This window comes from Anser brachyrhynchus, assembly GCF_964034855.1.
Source record: "Anser brachyrhynchus genome assembly, chromosome: 2".
In the NCBI taxonomy this organism is placed as follows: Eukaryota; Metazoa; Chordata; class Aves; order Anseriformes; family Anatidae; genus Anser; species Anser brachyrhynchus.
This window is the reverse complement of record NC_137695.1, coordinates 161,345,762-161,363,061: the sequence shown is the minus strand read 5'-3', so window position 1 is coordinate 161,363,061 and position 17,300 is coordinate 161,345,762. Positions and strand designations below refer to the sequence as shown.

Here is a 17,300-nt window from a genome sequence, read left to right as displayed (position 1 = left end):
TCCTCTTACAGCCCTGGTGAAGGTCTGCATGGAGGGTCATGGAGCAGAGCAGGGGGGTCCGAACCCGTGGAGCAGCAGCACTGGCAGGCAGGTAGCACAGTGAGGAGATGGCAGACCATTGAGCTCACCTCACCTGGCACTGCAACCCAGCTCTGCTCACCCACACACGGGGAGTAACAGAGGGGCTCCAAGGAATGACCAAGCACTCTCCTAAAAATGGGACGCTCCACATGTGCTGCAGCACAGGCCCCTGGCCCTGCCTCCCTGTTGTCCAGGGAGTGGAAGGCAGAGAGACAGCATGGATGGAAGCTGGGTGTACACATTACAGGTCAGCCAGCACCACTTTCATGTCTGCAGTCAGGGCTATTTGTCTTTCTGGAGCCACAGCAGTGCCAGGCAATGCTTCCAGATATTGCAGCTTGATTATCTGTGCTTTCAAAGATTTAACGTGGTCCCCTGTGTGGCTCGCCCAAATCAACTGCCACCCTCTCAAACTGCACCCTAGAGTTAGTGGGGGTTAGGGGACAAGCAATTCATATGTAGGTGCTCTTCTGGAGAGAAGGAAGACTTCTCAACAGGAGCACAGGCCCAAAGAATGGGGTGAGTAATGGGATCCTGGGGACATGCCCACAACCTACCTGACATCTTCTAAGAATTTGTCAAGTTCAAGGAAGGAAACCTCTGAGTACCTGGGAGAGAAGCAGAACAGGAAGATTACTGGGGGAAGCAGGAGAGAAGTGCAGCAGTCTACGCCACCATGCCGGGATCATCACACTGGATAAAAATCCTGGGCTCAAACCTTTGTCTGCTCCAAAATCACCCTGCTAATCCTCACCTCCACTGTGCTCCAGGCCGACCCTCTCGCCGGATCTCTGCCATCACCATGTTCAGGTCCAGTTCCTTTATCTTCTCCTCCACCACATTCTCCGGCATCAGATCTAGGGCAAAGCCAGAAAAGGGCATCAGCTGGGAGGTCCTGCACAGGTGGGTCCTGCAGCACAGTGCCCAGGGAAGGTCTGTGGGTCACTGCCTTTTTCCTCAGGCTCTGTTGGGGCTGGAATACAAGCTCAAATGGGGCAGGCTGACCTCTCACAGTTACTCACACTGGTTGTTGATGAAGCAATGTGCTGCCAGCAGCTTAAGGGAATGGACCTCAAAAAGCACGCGGTGGAAGAGCAGGTTGTTAGCCGTCGGTCGCTTGTCTGGGTTGAGGGTCAAGCATGACAGAATGAACTCCTGAGGGTCAAATAAAAGGCATAAACTGGAGACAAAGCAGGATATGGTCCTGCTTCATCTGCATCACTGCCAGCCCTGGCTGCCTCTCATGGGAAGCAGATGTGAGCAGCTGCTTCCCACAGCACAGCACCGATACTGAGGGTGCTGCAGGTGGGCAGCATTCTGCTGGGTATCCGCCAACAGTCCAGCTGCAGAACTCTGCTCCTGACTTGCTTCCATCCAGCTAGGAGTATGCAGTGCAAGCCCAGGTGTAAGGAGAAAAGGCAGGGGTGTATCCTGGCAGCCAGTCAGGGTCAGCTCTGAGAGCAGCAGCCCTCCAAAGAGATGCTGGTGGGTCTGGAGAAAGGGCAGATGGAGCCAGCTGGAGGAATTCCTGACAGCAGCAGGGGAGGAGGGAGGCATCTGCCCGTTTCTGCTTCCTGATGGTAGAAAAGCAAGATCTTCAGCTTTGCATGACACATGCTTCTTCTGCGTGCTCCACTCTAGGGCCTGTCCCCTTCAAATGCCCCTTGCTGTTTCTGTACGGGTATCTGGCTAGGGCTGCTCAGAACAGACACAAAGACGAAAAGAGGACCAGAGCAGAGATGTCTGTGTGGGTGCCCACACAGCCTACCCCTCATGGCCACCTGCAGTGAGCAGTGACACTGTCCCTGGTGCTAATTGCTCAGCAAAAGAAACTCTCAGGGACGCTGTGCTAACAAGGGGACTGCCGTGTAAAGGGGGACAAGGTTTATTATGGGATGTCTGGGGGAATTCTGGGATCAAACGAGATAATGTGGGGCATGTACAAACTTATGGGATGTTTCAGGGATGGGCCAAAGGAGGAGGAAGGGGGGGGTTGTGTGGATCAGGGAGGAACGTGGAGGGGATGCATGCTGCAGGTCAGTGCACTTTTCTGGCTGAGCCCTGCACCTGGTCTCTTCAATCTGTCCTGTTTTCTTATTAAGCTCTGTTCCTAAGTATCACAGAATCACGGAACGATAGAATGGCTTGGGTTGGAAGGGACTTCAAAGATCATCTTGTTCCAACCCCCCTGCCATAGGCAGGGACACCATCAGGTTGCACAGGACCTCGTCTAACCTGGTCTTAAACACCTCCAGGGATGGGGCATCATCCACAACCTCTCTGGGCAACCTGTTCCAGTGCCTCGCCACCCTCTGAGTGAAGAATTTCCTCCTAATCTCTAATGTATGGCATAAGTATGCATGGCATGAGTTTGCATGACATCCTCTAGTGAACGTCAAGCCAGGCTAGCTGGTAAGTAAAATGAATGCTTGGGGTGGGGAATAAGAGACCAGAGAGACCTCAGGGCTTACTTGGCAACCTGTAGGACAGGGCTGACACCCCAGTGACCTGCGAAAGGGATCGCCCTCAGCGTAGGTCCTTAGAAGCAGAATGCAGCTATTCACACTGTCTGTATCTATGTGGGTGCCATGAATGCGGTGCTCCCTGGCCTCTACTGAACTGTTTTCAGTTGGCCACATCTGTACCGCATGCGTGTGTGCGGGCACATGCGTGTACATGGGCGCCTATTGGGAATTTACACAGCATCACTACTTGGCAGGACTGGGAAACGGGTGGGGACCATCCTCCCATCCTGACCTGCCCAGGGGGAGGAATCCCTGTGCCCTTCAGCCCACCAGACTGGCTTCCCTCTGGTTTCCAAGAGGTTACTGTCTCTGTGCCCCTTTCTGAGTGCCAGTGTCACCTGGAGTGCACAGGAGCACCAGGCTGCTTCCGTCCTTCAGATGCCAGCCAAGGGGAGGTGTCCGAGGAGGGGGGAGTTGCCCCCAGGAGGGATGCCTGAGCCTCACTGGTGGGTCAGGCTGCAGATCGGCTGCACTCACCCGCATGTTGGGATCGTCCAGAGAATGTCGTGCCCGCACGATTGCCTCCTCCGAGACTCGTGTGTCCCCGTTGGTCTGGATCTCCAACACTGCCATCTGGGGAAGGAGGAGAGCAGCTGTGCCTGCAGGCAGCCGAGCCCTGGCTCTGTCCTTGAGGGCTTCCCAAGGCACACCCCCTGCCAGGGTGGCAGCGGTGGAGCACCTCAGCAGGGCACACGGCCCAGCCAGGCCTGCCTCAGGCCCTGGCACACCTCTGCCCACAAGGTCCGGATCTCCAGGGGCTTCCCAGGGCTCCCTGGCAGCTCTGCCCTTGGGGCCTATTTCTCTCCACCCCAGCACTCCGGGCTGCCCACACACGGAGCAGATGCAGGGGGCTGCTCTCTGGGCACTGTGCAGAGGGGTGGACAGCACAGAGAGCACCAACAGCCCCACAGTCTGCCTGGACAAGCTACGCAGGGCAGCGCATGTGTCCCGGGAGCAGCACAGCCCGTCGCTGCCCTCCACAATGACCCTTCCCGGGGCTGCCACAGCCTGCAGAGAGACCGTCAGAGGCGGCCGAGGAGCACCAGCTGGGCACAGGAGGGGGAGGTGAAGCTCTCTGCTGTGCCCAGGGCTGGGCCATGGCAGCAGTGGCTGTTTTGCTGCACCCATAAGCGATGTCTCCATCACGGCAAGGGACCCCCAGCTCACAGAAAGGCTTGGAGAAAGGCAGGGAGACCTCTCGGGGAGCTCCCAAGGCCAGCCAGCAGGCTCCACAAGGGCAAACCTGTCAAGCAGGAGTCCCTGCAGATTCCCAGGCTCTGCAGCAGCCCTACTCCGTACCTCCAGTGCACACATCCCAAAGGAGAAGATGTCCACAGCAGTCCCATCAGCCTTTTCTGCAAAACCAAGCCAAAAGCACATCACACCAGAGGCAGAGGCCATCACCCACTCACGTTGGGAACAATGTGCCCAATGCTTCATCCCTACAGACACCTCCCCACACACTGCTCTCTCTCCCTGCCCAGCCAGCCTCACTCTGCCCGCGCCTCTGCTTATGCCTGCTTCTCCTACCCCTGGCATGCTTTTTCTCCCAGATGCCCTGCTTTCCCATTTACTCCCCTCGAATTTGCCCCAGAATATTCACGATGGGGATCACACTGATTTTGCACATGGCACAAAGACTCCTTACTCCTTCCTTTTTCCCTGGTCCCTGTAACATTTTACACACTTTTGAGTGTTGCTGAGCCATAACCTTTTCAGAGAGCAATCTGTGGTCATACCGAGACCTTGTTCCTAACCAGTAATAGCTAATGCACAGTCCATTACCGTGTAGGCACAACTGTTTTTCCCACATGCACAGCTCTGCACTAATCAACACTAAATTCTACCTACAATGTTATCACACAGTCACAAGATCTTCTGTGACTCATGGCTGAGAGCTTTAGTTATGAATGCACTGAATAGCTCCGTATTGTAGCAAACCCGCTGTGCCCACGCTGTGCACAGGACCCCTCCAACCCCCTGGGCCTCGCTCTGCCTGCACGCCCTGGCAGACAGAGTCCCACTCACGGCCATACTCCGGGGGAAAGAAATGCAAATTGCGCAGCTCTTCCCTCTCAATCCTGATGGGGCTTCGCAGGTCGTCTGGAAGGGCTGCATGGGGAACAAGAAATGCTCTGAGACATGGCTCCTCCGAGTTGGCTCCCCAGGAGCACCTGGAGCACAGGTGGGAGCTCCAGAGCAGTAGGGATTTCAGTGTGTGCCCCTGCCCACAAAGAGACCAAGCAGACCACGTGGGGGGGCACTCAGTTTCCCTGCTTGCAGGACCCCTGCTCCTGCAATGGGAGTAACAATTCCCGTCCTGCCCGTACAGCCCAGGACCACCCCTTGGTGCTATAGATCCTCACTGCCAAGAGGTGCCCAGGGCCCACTGGGGAGCAAAGTCCACCCAATGATGGGTGATGGGATGGATGGGCTGGAGAGGTGGCAGAGGGACACTCACCATTTGCAAACACCCTGTGCCAAACTGCCGGTCAGTGCCGATCCCAAAGAAGGTAAGTAAGAAGGCGTGGAGCAGAGGACACAAACAGAAGAGAAGGTAATGCTACACTTTGCACAGATGATGCACATGTCGGTGACGCTCAGGTGATCCCCCAAGGGACCCTGCAGCTCTCACCTCTTCCCCAGCCAGCACCCCCTCATCACAGCATCCTGCACAGCTCCTCTGCCTCCCTGGCTCTGAGTCTCCCTTGCCTGGCACCTCCCTCCTGCTGATCCTTCTCATAAGCACTCAGAGCCACAGGGCTGCAAGAGCAGCAGCATCCTACCTGAACCAATCTTTATGAGCCCGTTGTGCTGGATGAAGATAGTGTCACTGGTGAGATTGCCGTGGATGATGGGAGGCTCACAGGAGTGCAGGAAGCTGGGGACGTACACAGTCGCCCTGAGTGTGCTGCCGGTGCCCAGCCAGAAGGAGGATGGCCAGTGGCAGCAAGCTTACCTGAGAGCAGACAGGATCTGAGTGCACCAGCGCTTCCAGGCCTAGAGCAGAGACCAGAGCTCTCCATCAGACGGGGCACACATCAGAGCCCGGCAGCAGATAAGGTCAGCCCTATCACCCAGAAACTGGGTAAATCAGCCCTCCACTAGCCCTGTAGGGACTGTCACTCAAATATGACCCACACAGTGTCCCAGCCACAACAGTCTCCTTTCCAATCCCTGTTCAAAAAACACCATCAGAGCTGAGAACATTGGTGCCACAAACCTTATCAGCAGACAGAGCTCTCCAGGGCACCAAAACCCTGGTGGGAGCATGGAAGGGCACATCACAAGAGGGGGCAAAAGCTAGGTATGGTTATGGGGACCATGCACATGGTTTGCATCAACAGTAAGTTCCAGTTCTGTGAGTACATAACTGCACTGGTGTGGTAGTGAGCTCGAATTGCAGGCGAGGGCTTTGAGGTTCAGCATGGGGCCCCCAGAACTCTCATCTGGGTGACTCAGGGAGTGACCACATGCACTCGCTCTGCACTGTAAGAGACCCTCTCCCAGCAGGCACAGAGCCTCCCAATTCACCTGGGACGCTTCCTATGTGCTCTCAGGGAACCTACCCTGGCATTCATGGCCTTGTGGTTTTTCTTGGTTTTCTTCAGGAACTGTTTCAGGCTCCCTGAGGACACATATTCTGTGATGAAGATGACCTGAGAGAGGACAGAGGTATCAGCTTTCCAGCCTCCCTGCACTGCCAGCACTGAGTGCAGCCCATGGGCAGCACCAGCACACAGCCTGAGTGGGGCTCTGCATAAAGCTGAGAGCAGGCTTCTGGCCACGGTGTCCCAGAGAAGGAAGGGGAGTCCAGGGGGTGGGGTAAGCAGAGCTGGGATCCCACCCTCATCCCTCCAGCCTGGCACCCCCAGACACCCCCTCTCCGAGTCCTCCTTACCCGTGCCTTCGAGTCCTTCACATCCAGCCAGTATTTGTGAAGCTTCACAATGTTGGGGTGATCCACAAGCACCAGCTGCTCAAACATGGTCTTGATCTTCTCCTATGGGCAAAGAGGGGACAGATGAGGTGGCAGCTCCTGGGACTCAGCAGGATACCTCAGAGAGCAAGGGAAGCTGGGACTGTGAAGCAGGCTGGGCCCAGGTCACAGGAAAGCTGGTTTTGGGGTACAGAGGAAACATGGGGCTGGGGGCACGCTCTCCAACGGGGAGGGATGGCTCACCTCATGTGCTTTAAAGGCCTTCTTGTCAGTGAAAAGCAGCTCATTCCACACCACCTCCACACCCTCCTCTGTGTCCATGGCAAGGAAGGTGCTCTGGATGCCCGGCATGTTTCCCTGATTCACCTGCAAGGCACAGGAATGCGTGAGACTGCTGAGGAGCATGCCCTGCCCCCAGCCCCCAGCCCCACTGGCAGCCCTGTGCAGAGAAACATGATGCTTGGACGTGGATGGGCTTCAGCATCCTGCTCCTGAACAGGATCCTTGCCCATAGGAGGCTCTGCCCAGGACACAGGGAGCGGAGCAAACCCCCAGCCTGCTGCCTGCCCTGCCTGGCCCTCAGGACCTGCCTGCCTGGGAGCTTGGGTCCTGCAGCAGCCGGTACTGCTCCTCCAGGACACAAGTGTGCAAGACAGAGCCAGCGATTCAGAGCAGCTCCAAGGCCAGCCCCTCTCCCCTCTTCCAGCCCAGAGAGAAGCTGGCCACAGCAGCCACCTGCCAGCACCACTCTTGCACACAGACCCCACATGGACTCCACATCCCAGCAGACGTCGGGGAGCAACCCACGTTTGCAGCTGATGACCGCAGACACTCACAATGGATGGGGCAAACTGGAAGGTGCAGACAAACCAAAGCTGTGACATCATCTCTTTTAATGTCTTGAGGTGACTGGGGTCACTTCTCCATGCCCCAGGGTCTGTCCGATGAGTTTCCATCCCCAAAGGTCACAGAGCTGCATCCCTGGGCCCTGCAGAGAGCAGCTCTGCCATCATCACCTTTGTGAGCCACATCCAGCATGGACGCAGCTGCGGCAGCACTGCCCCTGTGCCAGGTCACTGCTGAACTTGCCTCGAGATCAGCACCAGACTGCCCATCCTCAGGACAGTGGGAGCCCACAGAAAACCTGTTCAGAAGGCACCCAGTTCTGATAAGGGCTCAATAGCATGGAGACACCCCCACCAAGGACCGGGGTCCTGCCTGCCAGGAAAGGCGCCTACTGTATCCTGAACTGCTGGCTGCGCTGGCTGCACGCGGTCACTGTCCTTGCTCTTCCCCCATCAGCATCACTGCACAGGAACTCACCTGCAGCCCCTGATCTTCCTTCTCTTCTCCTGTGGGTTGGGGTCACCCTGCCAGCCCCTGCAGCTTGGGCAGAGGCAGCACTGCCCGCTCCCGTTGGCACGTGGCAGGGGCGGCGCAGAGCTGCCGCAGCCAGATGAAAAGCAGGATTGTTCTGCTGCTGCCAGGGGCCGGCACGCAGCATCCCACTACCGGGGCTTGGACTGCTACAGCACAGGGCAGCTGTGGGTGCAGGCACGGAAGGGTCACACAGCACCCCCAGCTCATTAGCAGGGAACAGACGGCCAGCTTGTGGCCCAGTTCCTGCTGCGGAGGCACAAAGCACCTCTATTATTTGTTCTCTCTGCTCACAGGCTCCACGTGCTTCGCACAAAGCCCAGCACAGCCAGTGATGGGGCCAGCTGGCCTTGCCGGCTTCAGCCGTTCCCACAAGTCCCCACGGCCTGCCTGGGCTCCAGTACGATCAGCCAGCACCGAGCCAAGGCAGGTCTCAACGGAGGCTCTGCCGAGATGGAGGGCAGCTGGGGGCAAGCACCCAAGAACCATGAGGGGGCCATTGGTCTGAGTACTCCATGAAGCTGCTTTTCTGCCTCTCTCAAAAAATGCCACTCAAAAATCCTCTCATGATCTTGACAAAAAGCCTGTCCTGAACCCAACAAGTGGTCACGAGGCCTCAAGCAAAACGTCAGGTGGGGAGCATGGCCCTGACAGCCTCTCCATCACCATGAGAACATGTAGGAGCTGCACAGCACTGTGTTGAGGTTACTGATGTCTGGCTCGAAGGCACGGCTAGGGCTGAAAAGCTCTGGTGTCACCTCCACCCACCTCTCTGTGTTGCAATGAGGGACCCAGCCTGCAGGACCCCAGACCCGCACACCAACTGCTCCCACCCTTGATGAAGTGGGTGCTGATGGGTGCCTCCCGCCCCTGGGCAACACCAAGAACTTGACGTGAGCTCTCAGCACAGGGATGTGAACACACTCAGTCTTGTGCTGAATGGCAACAAAACCCACACTGAACAGCTGTCTTGTGCGCTGAGCTCTCAGACTGCATAAATAAATAAATGCTGCATATAAACATACAGGTGACTGAGGGCAAAAGGAGTTGGCTGCAGGTCACTGTCATTATCTGATACCATGCCTTTCAGGGGCACTGTGGACACCACGTGGATTTGGACTAACAGGCAAAAACTCTAAAGCCAGACTGGGAAAATTCCCTGTTCAGACTGCTTCCAGAAAGCCCTTGGCAGGAGCTGAGGCCAGCCTGAAGAGATCACTGGGGACGAGTAAGTGAAGGTTTACAAAAGATCAGATTGCGTCTTACAATATATCACTCCCTTTTGTGCTTTTCATGTTATGGAGACTGAAACAGTCAACAGAAGAAGGCTTAGTGACATAGTGTTGGGGTCTCGGGAGAGCAGTGGTTAAACAAGGAAAGCCAGAAAAGCAATAGGCAGGAGAGGCCTGTTTTGGAGAACAGAAGAAGGACATGATATGTTGTTACTCTTCTTGGGTGGCTGTAGCAGATGGAGAAGACGTGGACACAGCACCTGGAGGAGAGGGGACTGCTCATCTCCTGTTTCCTTCCAGACACCCATACTTGTTGGCCCTATCCCTCAGCAGAAACATCACCCTGTCCTCCATCCACCCTTCATGCCATCTAGATCAGCACTCCCTGACCACTGTGGGAGGCGGAGGACAGCATGGTCCTGGAGCCCTCTTCTGCTGGTGGCCACATTCACAGGACCTTGGCACGAGAGCAGAATTGTGGCAGGTTGGCAGCTTCTAGCCGAGAGAAGGGGTCCAGCCCCAGCATGGCTGTGGGCACCAACTGCTGGAGCTGGGCCCCCTCCCATGCCTGAGCAGCATCTCGCACCCTCAGCCCCTGGCACACATGGAATCATAGAATCTTTCAGGTGGAAAAGATCCATAAGATCAACAAGGCCAACCATCACCTAACACTACCAAGTCTACTGCTAAACCATGTACCTAAGCACAACCTCCAGGGATGGCAATTCCACCACTGCCCTGGGCAGCCTGTTCCAATGCCCAACCACTCTTTCCATGAAGAAATTCCTCTTGTGTCCAACCCAACCCTCCCCTGGCACAAGTCGAGGCTGTTGCCTCGCGTCCTATCGCTTGTCACCTGCGAAAAGAGACCGGCACCTCCTCGCTGCAGCCTCCTTTCAGGTGGTTGTGGAGAGCGATGAGGTCTCCCCTCAGCCTCCTCCAGACCAAACAGCCCCAGGCCCCTCAGCCGCTCCTCACCTCTTGTTTTCCAGTCCCCTCACCAGCTTCGTTGCCCTTTTCTGCACACCCTTGAGCAACTCAGTGTCCTTAAAGTACTGAGGGGGCCCAAAGCCAAACACAGTACTCGAGGTGCTGTCTCACCAGAGCTGAGTACAGAGGGCCGTCACTTCTCTCGTCCTGCTGGCCATACTAGTTGTGATGCAGGCCAGGATGGCATTGGCCTTCTTGGCCACCTGCGCACACTGCCAGCTCCCATTCAGCCGCCTGTCGAACAGCACCCCCAGGGCCTTTTCTGCTGGATGGCTTTCCAGCCAGATTTGTCCTCCTGCATGCCAGAGGCCAGAGAAACTCCCAGTGTGGCTCCAACCCAGGAGGGCTGCCTGACTTCGAGAGAGACCAGCTCCTGCCCACAGGATCTTTACCTGAATCATTTCTAAAGTTTGGCTTAGGTTTGATGCTTCATCTCCAAGGCAACCGGGCAGGGCAAAGCCTCAGCCCTTGGCCCCTGGTCAGCTGAGCAGTGCAGGGTCACATTACCGTCATTGTGGCACTGGCACAAAACATCTGGCACTGTTTGCACCACTGCAGGGCGCACAGCAGACCCTGCCTGGAAACATGTGTTCACCTTAATGCACAGCAGAGGGATAATCTGAAGGTGGCTCCAAAATGAGCCCAAGGCACTAATGGAGCCCACTCTGCCTGGCCTGGCAGGAGCTGCTGGGAGAACCAAGCGCCGGCTGCGCTACTGGGATGGGGCTGGCTGGCTGGAGCGAAAGGCGGGCAGGGGCGGCAGGCTGGGGAGGGGCTGGGAAGGGGCTGACGGGTCTGCAGGTGGCATTGCATAGACACTCATCCCCCATTCCTGAAGGGTCTCTTTGCCTCCCTCCAGGCCCATTGCTGCTGGGGCTGAGATGCAAAGTGACTGCAGGGAAGGGGAGGGAAATGATGTGGGTCCTTCTCACAGCCTGAGCCCAGACATCACCTCCGCGTACCCATCCAGAAAAATACCATATGAACAGAAACACAGAGGGGCCATTCAAGAGGCCGGGGGAGACCTGACAAGCCTGGCAGATACAGCAGAAGGCTGACCCTTCTGGTGGGATAGCTCACATGACTGGAATGCTGTCATGGAAGGCTATGTGCTTATGAGAAAAGACCAGCCAGGAAGGCGAGGTGGTGGAGTTGTTCTTTATGTGAGAGAACAACTGGAATGTGTGGAGCTCTGCCTAGGGGTGGATGAAGAGCAAGTTGAGAGCTTACGGACAAGGATTAAAGGGCAGGCTACCATGGCTGACACTGTTGTGGGCGTTTGCTACAGGCCACCTGATCAGAAAGAGGAGGTAGATGAAGCCTTCTTCAGACAGCTTGAAGTAGCCGCAGTCACAAGCCCTAAAAGAATAATCCCAAGCACCAGTACAGGCTGGGGGCTGACACCTGCTGGAGAACAGCTCTGCAGAGAGGGACCTGGCAGTCCTGGTGGACAGCAGGCTGACCGGGAGGGAGGCAGCAATATGCCCTTGTGGCCAAGAAGGTCAACAGTATCCTGAGGTGCATTCAGAAGAGTGTTGCCAGCAGGTCGAGGGAAGTGATTGTCCGCCTCTACTCAGCCTTGCTGAGGCCACACGTGGAGTATTGTGCCCAGTTCTGGGCTCCCCAGTACCAGAGGGACATAGAACTAATGGAGCAAGTTCGGAGGAGGACTACGAAGATGATTAGGGGACTGGAGCACCTATCGTACAAGGACAGGCTGAGAGAACTGTGCCTGCTTAGCCTGGAGGAGACTGAGGGGAGACCCCATCAATGTGTATAAATACCTGAGGGGACAGTGTCAAGAGGATGGAGACAGTCTCTTCTCAGTTGTGCCCAGCAACAGGACGAGGGGCAACGGGCACAAGCTGAAGCAGAGGAGGTTTCAGCTCAATATAAGGGCACACTTCTTTACTGTGAGGGTGACAGAGCATTACAACAGGTTGCCCGGAGAGGTTGTGGAGTCTCCTTCTCTGGAGATATTCAAAACCTGCCTGGATGCCATCCTGCACAACGTGCTCTAGATGATGCTGCTCGGCAGGGGGATTAGACTAGATGATCTCTAGAGGTCCCTTCCAACCTCAGCCATTCTGTGATTCTGTGGCTCATGGATGCTGTACATCCCACAACTGGAAGCAAGAAGACCTAACCTCTTCAGGGGTTTTCTGGATGGGTGCTAAGACAGAGACCAGGGGAAAGATGAAGCTTTAGGAATCAAAGGCCCTTGGGCATGCAGGAGAGCAAGGCAGCTGCAAGTCTGCACACTGACTGGAGCTGAGTTGGGTGTGCTGCCTGAGCCGCTGCTGGCCCAAGGTGCATGGGGCTGTGCGGGATGGAGCCCTTCCCACCCACCACAGGCTGGCAGCAGTGCTGAGAGCACCCCATGCTAGCCTGTGCACTGCTGCCTCTGGTGCCCCAGCCACCACTCCAGGTGCTGGGGATGGTGCTGGGACAGAAGGGCAGGAAGAAATGGCACCTTCTGAAGGACAGAGGGGAAACTGACAAACCCAAGGAGTGAGCCCCGCAAGGAAAAGCAGAAACCTGTCTTACAGAGCCTCAGGTTCTCAGGGCACAGAACAAAGCTCACCAAGACCTGGTGCGAGAGCACCAGGTGCCCCCTGGTGACACAGTGACCGCAGGTATTTGTTGGTGCCACAGGTCACAGCCTCCGTGCTTCATGGCCCGAGAGCAGTGCTCTGCCATGGAGCAGAAACCCCTGGTTGCAGCACTAGAAGGAGGACTAGCAGGGCATGAAGATGGTGATGCTCACAGCTGGCACAGGTTACCTGACTCCCCGTAACACTACAGCATTTTATCCCTTTTGGCACTGGGAACCTGCAGGATTTTCTGGGGCCACAAGGCTGAGCAGGGAACACGACGTGTGCAGAACACTTTTGCAGAGTAAATCCCCAACCTGCTCCCCTGCTCCAGGATCTCATTAGCCTGGGTGACAGCAAAGGCTGTGTCTGGGCTCTCAAGGGACTTCCGTTCAGGTTGCAGTTAGCACACAGGTGCTGCTAAGGCTCAGGAACACACCTCAGATGGCAGAGCCTGTCCTCCTGGAGCAGCACATGCAAGCAGCAGAGACAGAGGACTGTGTCTCTACAGGGCCTCCCTTCCCAGCCTGAAGCTGGACTCCCTTTGCCTTTCCAAATCACAGGGATGTTCTCCTGTGTTCCCTGGCCCTGACAGAGGCTGTAATCCTCTCTCCAGCACCCCACACTCTGTAACACGCAGGGTAGGGGTGACTGTTGCAACACAGAAATAATGTTTTTAAAATATGTAAAAGGGGAAAAAAAGAGCTTAGGTAGCTGAAGCTACACTGACACCTGTGCTGCTCTCCTCAGCTTACCAAGGGGTAGGGACAAGAAGAAATCTTGGTGGCAGACTGCACGAGGAGCATAAGCTGGTGCAGGTCCTGCAGGAGCAGCACTGCACATGTAGGATGCACCCAGCAGATGAGGGGGGCCCATCCATGGTCCTGCTGTGCGCATTAGTGATTCTTAGGGTGAACAGCCGACAATCCCATGATCCTGAGCTGGGAGCACTCTGCCCAGGGTCTGAGACTCTGTGGCATGGATCTGAGCTCTGCTTCCAGGGCCCTGTTTCAAGCACTAACAGCCCTTTGGTCCCTGGTGTGGGAGCAGGGAAGAGCAGCAGCCCTGAGCAATTAGGGAGCAATCTGCTCCCAGGCCTGCATGTGCTGCTGCACAATTTCACCTGGCAGCAGGTACACCAAAGGCTGTGACAAAAGAGGCAGCTGGGTGACATCCACCCATCCTGCTATCTGCAGTCCACAGTAAAACAACAGACCAAGCCTAGTGTCCTGTGACAGAGCAGGAGCAGGATGAGGGATCTGTGCTGCCAGATAAACCTGTTTTCTCTGTGTGATCATGTTACACAATTAGCAGGTGAAGGGAACACATGAGATGGAAAATATTTTGATTCCAGTGAAGCATTTGATCCTACCTCTCACAAAAACATATTCTCCGCACTAGTTCAGACCAGTGTGGATAGACAGCTAATGCACTATCAGCCGAAGAGACTCAGCTGAGCAGGGATGGTGGACTGCCATGCATGGGGCCGGGGGTGCTTGCACAGGTCAAGGCAAACTCTGCTGCAGTTTAATATCTTCTGTGCAATGATGGAGTGAAGCGGTGCAGGTGCTGGTGTCCTTGGTCTGGACAGTGCTGGGGGAGTGGTGGACCTCAAAGAGGAGAGAAGCAGCACGGCAGAAGGCAAGAAGTGGCATTCAACCAATCAATCAGGAAAAAAAAAAACACAAAACCCAGGTGCCCAGCTCCACTGCAGGCAGGAGAGATGGAGGGAGGAGAACAGGCACGTGGCCAACACAGCAGAACATACAGCAGCAAAAACCTCCTGTCCCAGGGCAGAAGGAGCACCCGTTTCATCCAGCTCTTTCCATGAACTCTCTCTCCCCATCCCCATGAGGTCCCCTTCCTGTCAGCAGCGGCGGGATGGCTCTGGTTTGAGAGCTGCAACCTCCCCCAGCAGAATTCACAGCATCCCCCTCAGCCTGAGCCTGCTGCCCATAGGTGGGAGGGCTGGGCACTGTTCCCTTCTCCCATACCCACTCCTGCCCTTCCCTCTCGCCCAGCGGCTGCTGGAACAAACCCTGAGATCCCTGACCTCTCCTTCCACTGCTGGGAAGGGGGCACAGAAGTGTATTTTTCCACTGCCCAGATAAGAGCCAGGCGAGATCCTGCAGGCATAAGTGCTGTTACTTCCAGGGCAGACGACGAGCACTGCACGGACGCCTGGCTGGTGACAGGGGAAGCCGTTTGCTTTATCCCAGGGCACCGTGCAGCCCTGGGGAGGTGCGAGCCTGTGGCTGGAGGAGGTGCCCCAGGACAGGAGATGCGGTGTCCCCACCCGCTACTGCAGGCCCCCCTACGCCCACCCACCTGAACCTGGGGCAAGCGCCTAGGGGTGGGCTTGCAGTGCTCATGGAGAGGGTGATGGGCAGCACGAGCTGGCCATCCAAGCCCATCCTGAAGATGACTGACAGCCACCCTTCACGAGACAGGCACAAGCAGTGACCAGTATAAATTAGGCCAATTAACAGGAATTTGGTGTCATTTACCCCCCAGGACTGTGTGGGGAGAGTATCTGCCCTCTTGCTGTGATGGTGCAGAGCAAACCCAAGCTGAACACACAGGATGCCATAATTCCATTCACATGAAAGGTAACAACATAACATTTCTGATCCCAATATGATCACTTTGGGGAATGCTAAAACACTGCCTTTCATGTGCTTATTGTGCTAACTTGTGAAATGGAAGAGCAAACCAATGAGCATTTGACCATCTTTGAACCCATTTTGTAACATGACCATGGGACGCCTCCTTTGTCCCAGAAGTGAAATAAAAAAGCTTCTGGGATTGTGTGTGTTCTCAGGTTACATCAGAGGAAAAGGAGGAAGTAGACAAGGGACACTTAAGGTGTATAAGCTCGCAAGGTTCATATGAGATGTCTGGCCACTGTAAACAAAAATACCTGCATGCAAAAACAAATGGAAGCGGGGAAAAAAATAAAGCTTGGTAAAAACAGAAAGGGGTCAAAACATGGAGAATCCTGGTAATTTTAACAGCTCTCTTTGGTGTCTAGTTTGAGGGAGCAAAGGAGCAGCTGCATGCATTCGTGACATGGTGAGAAGCTGGAGCAGACAGATAGTGTCTTAGCAAGGAGCACACCAAGTAGCCCAGGAGCAAAGAGCTGTAAACAGACAGGCATTCTTGTGGAGTATATGGATAGAAATAAAAGAGCATGTTACCGCACGAAAAAGGACAAGTTTCTGCACTAACCTTTACCACCCAGCTAAGTCACCGCCCTCCTCAGCAATGAGAACAAGGCGGAGGATTGTTGTGACCAGGAAGATCATGAAGGATGAAAGGATCCTTGAAACAGAGAAAGTAGCAAGGGAAAGCAGACCCAAAGCAAAAGGTGAAACATTCTCCCTGTTCATCGCCCACACAAACTGGAAGTGCGATGACGAGGACACTAAATCTAGCATGAAAAGTCTTGTTTGTTGCCAAACCGTCCAGAAAACATGCTGAGAAGAGGACTTCACTGTCTGCTTCCAATTAAGTTTACCTACTGGTGAGTTACGCCACCTCAGTTCAGACAACTTCATCTTTCTCTCACTAATATCCTCAGCTAAAACCACTTGGGATGCTCCACTTCCTACCTGGAGCCCAGAGCAAAGCCTTGTGATGCTATGAACCTGTCTGATCAGCTGAGGCCAGCAGGTTTGCAAGTAAACTCATCCTGGAAAGTTAAACAAACTGCAAACAAAAGCCATAAAACCAGTAAGGGGAAGAAAAAAATAGATGGCATGAAAAGAAAGAGCTGAGTCCTTCAGCTGATCCCCTCTGCTCTGGAAAAGCACTTCACAACAAAGCACACTTCAAGTCCTAGTCTCCTGGGAGGGCTGGCAGCAAAGCAGCTTTTAAAAATAACTCTGGTGGCAAATATTAAATACTTGGGTGCTTTCCAGACAATGTATCACAGAACTGGTTATCCTCACTGCAAACATCATGAATACCCAAAAAAGGGGGAACTCCCTTCCACCTCAGTGTATTAAATCCTTAGATTATTTCTCCATATGTTGTTTTCAGTTTTAGGTCTGGGGGAAGCTATAACAACATTTCAAAATCTCCCCCTCTTGCAGCTTTTCTCAAGTCACTTTATTTTCTTCAAAATCTGCTTAAGCATTTCTTTTCTTTCCTTCTATTACCTTTTCTCTTTTTCCTCCCCTTCCTCCTGTTGGTTTTAGAAGTTGGCTAAAGCTCATAGTTCAAGGGCTCTGTATCATTATACAAGCAGTCATTAACCCTTTTATTAAACAAGGTGACCAAAAGGGGAGCAATAGGCTATTTAGAGCAAAACTGCGACCAGCCCTATTTTAGCAATCAGCAGCTGCACTGGAGCTGCCAGCTCTGCAAAGCAGAATGCGGGGCTTGTGATGTCAGGGTTACATGCAGAGAATGGGACCTAACAGTCAGTCCTGTGAACGACAGCAGAGCCCTGCCAGAGCAAGCATGCGCTCACGTGCAAAAAGAAAGGGTCAGGAATGCTGAAGGCAACCCAGGGCTCACTTGATCCTGGACACTCTCGCGTGGAGCACAAGAGGCAGAA

General features: G+C 54.8%; 1 protein-coding gene across 1 annotated transcript in view; it reads right to left on the bottom strand.

Annotated features, from left to right (window-relative positions):
• NRBP2 (nuclear receptor binding protein 2) overlaps nt 1-17,300 on the bottom strand; it is a 33,438-nt gene that overhangs the window by 12,098 nt on the left and 4,040 nt on the right. The window contains exons 2-13 of the mRNA XM_080582352.1: nt 6,790-6,912; nt 6,508-6,609; nt 6,176-6,265; nt 5,566-5,606; nt 5,393-5,487; nt 5,068-5,091; nt 4,635-4,718; nt 3,906-3,961; nt 3,084-3,179; nt 1,104-1,236; nt 836-938; nt 639-689 (exon numbers count right to left, since the gene is read on the bottom strand). Coding sequence (XP_080438478.1) covers nt 639-689; nt 836-938; nt 1,104-1,236; nt 3,084-3,179; nt 3,906-3,961; nt 4,635-4,718; nt 5,068-5,091; nt 5,393-5,487; nt 5,566-5,606; nt 6,176-6,265; nt 6,508-6,609; nt 6,790-6,912 — 998 coding nt within the window. The remainder of the gene's footprint in view (nt 1-638; nt 690-835; nt 939-1,103; nt 1,237-3,083; nt 3,180-3,905; nt 3,962-4,634; nt 4,719-5,067; nt 5,092-5,392; nt 5,488-5,565; nt 5,607-6,175; nt 6,266-6,507; nt 6,610-6,789; nt 6,913-17,300) is intronic.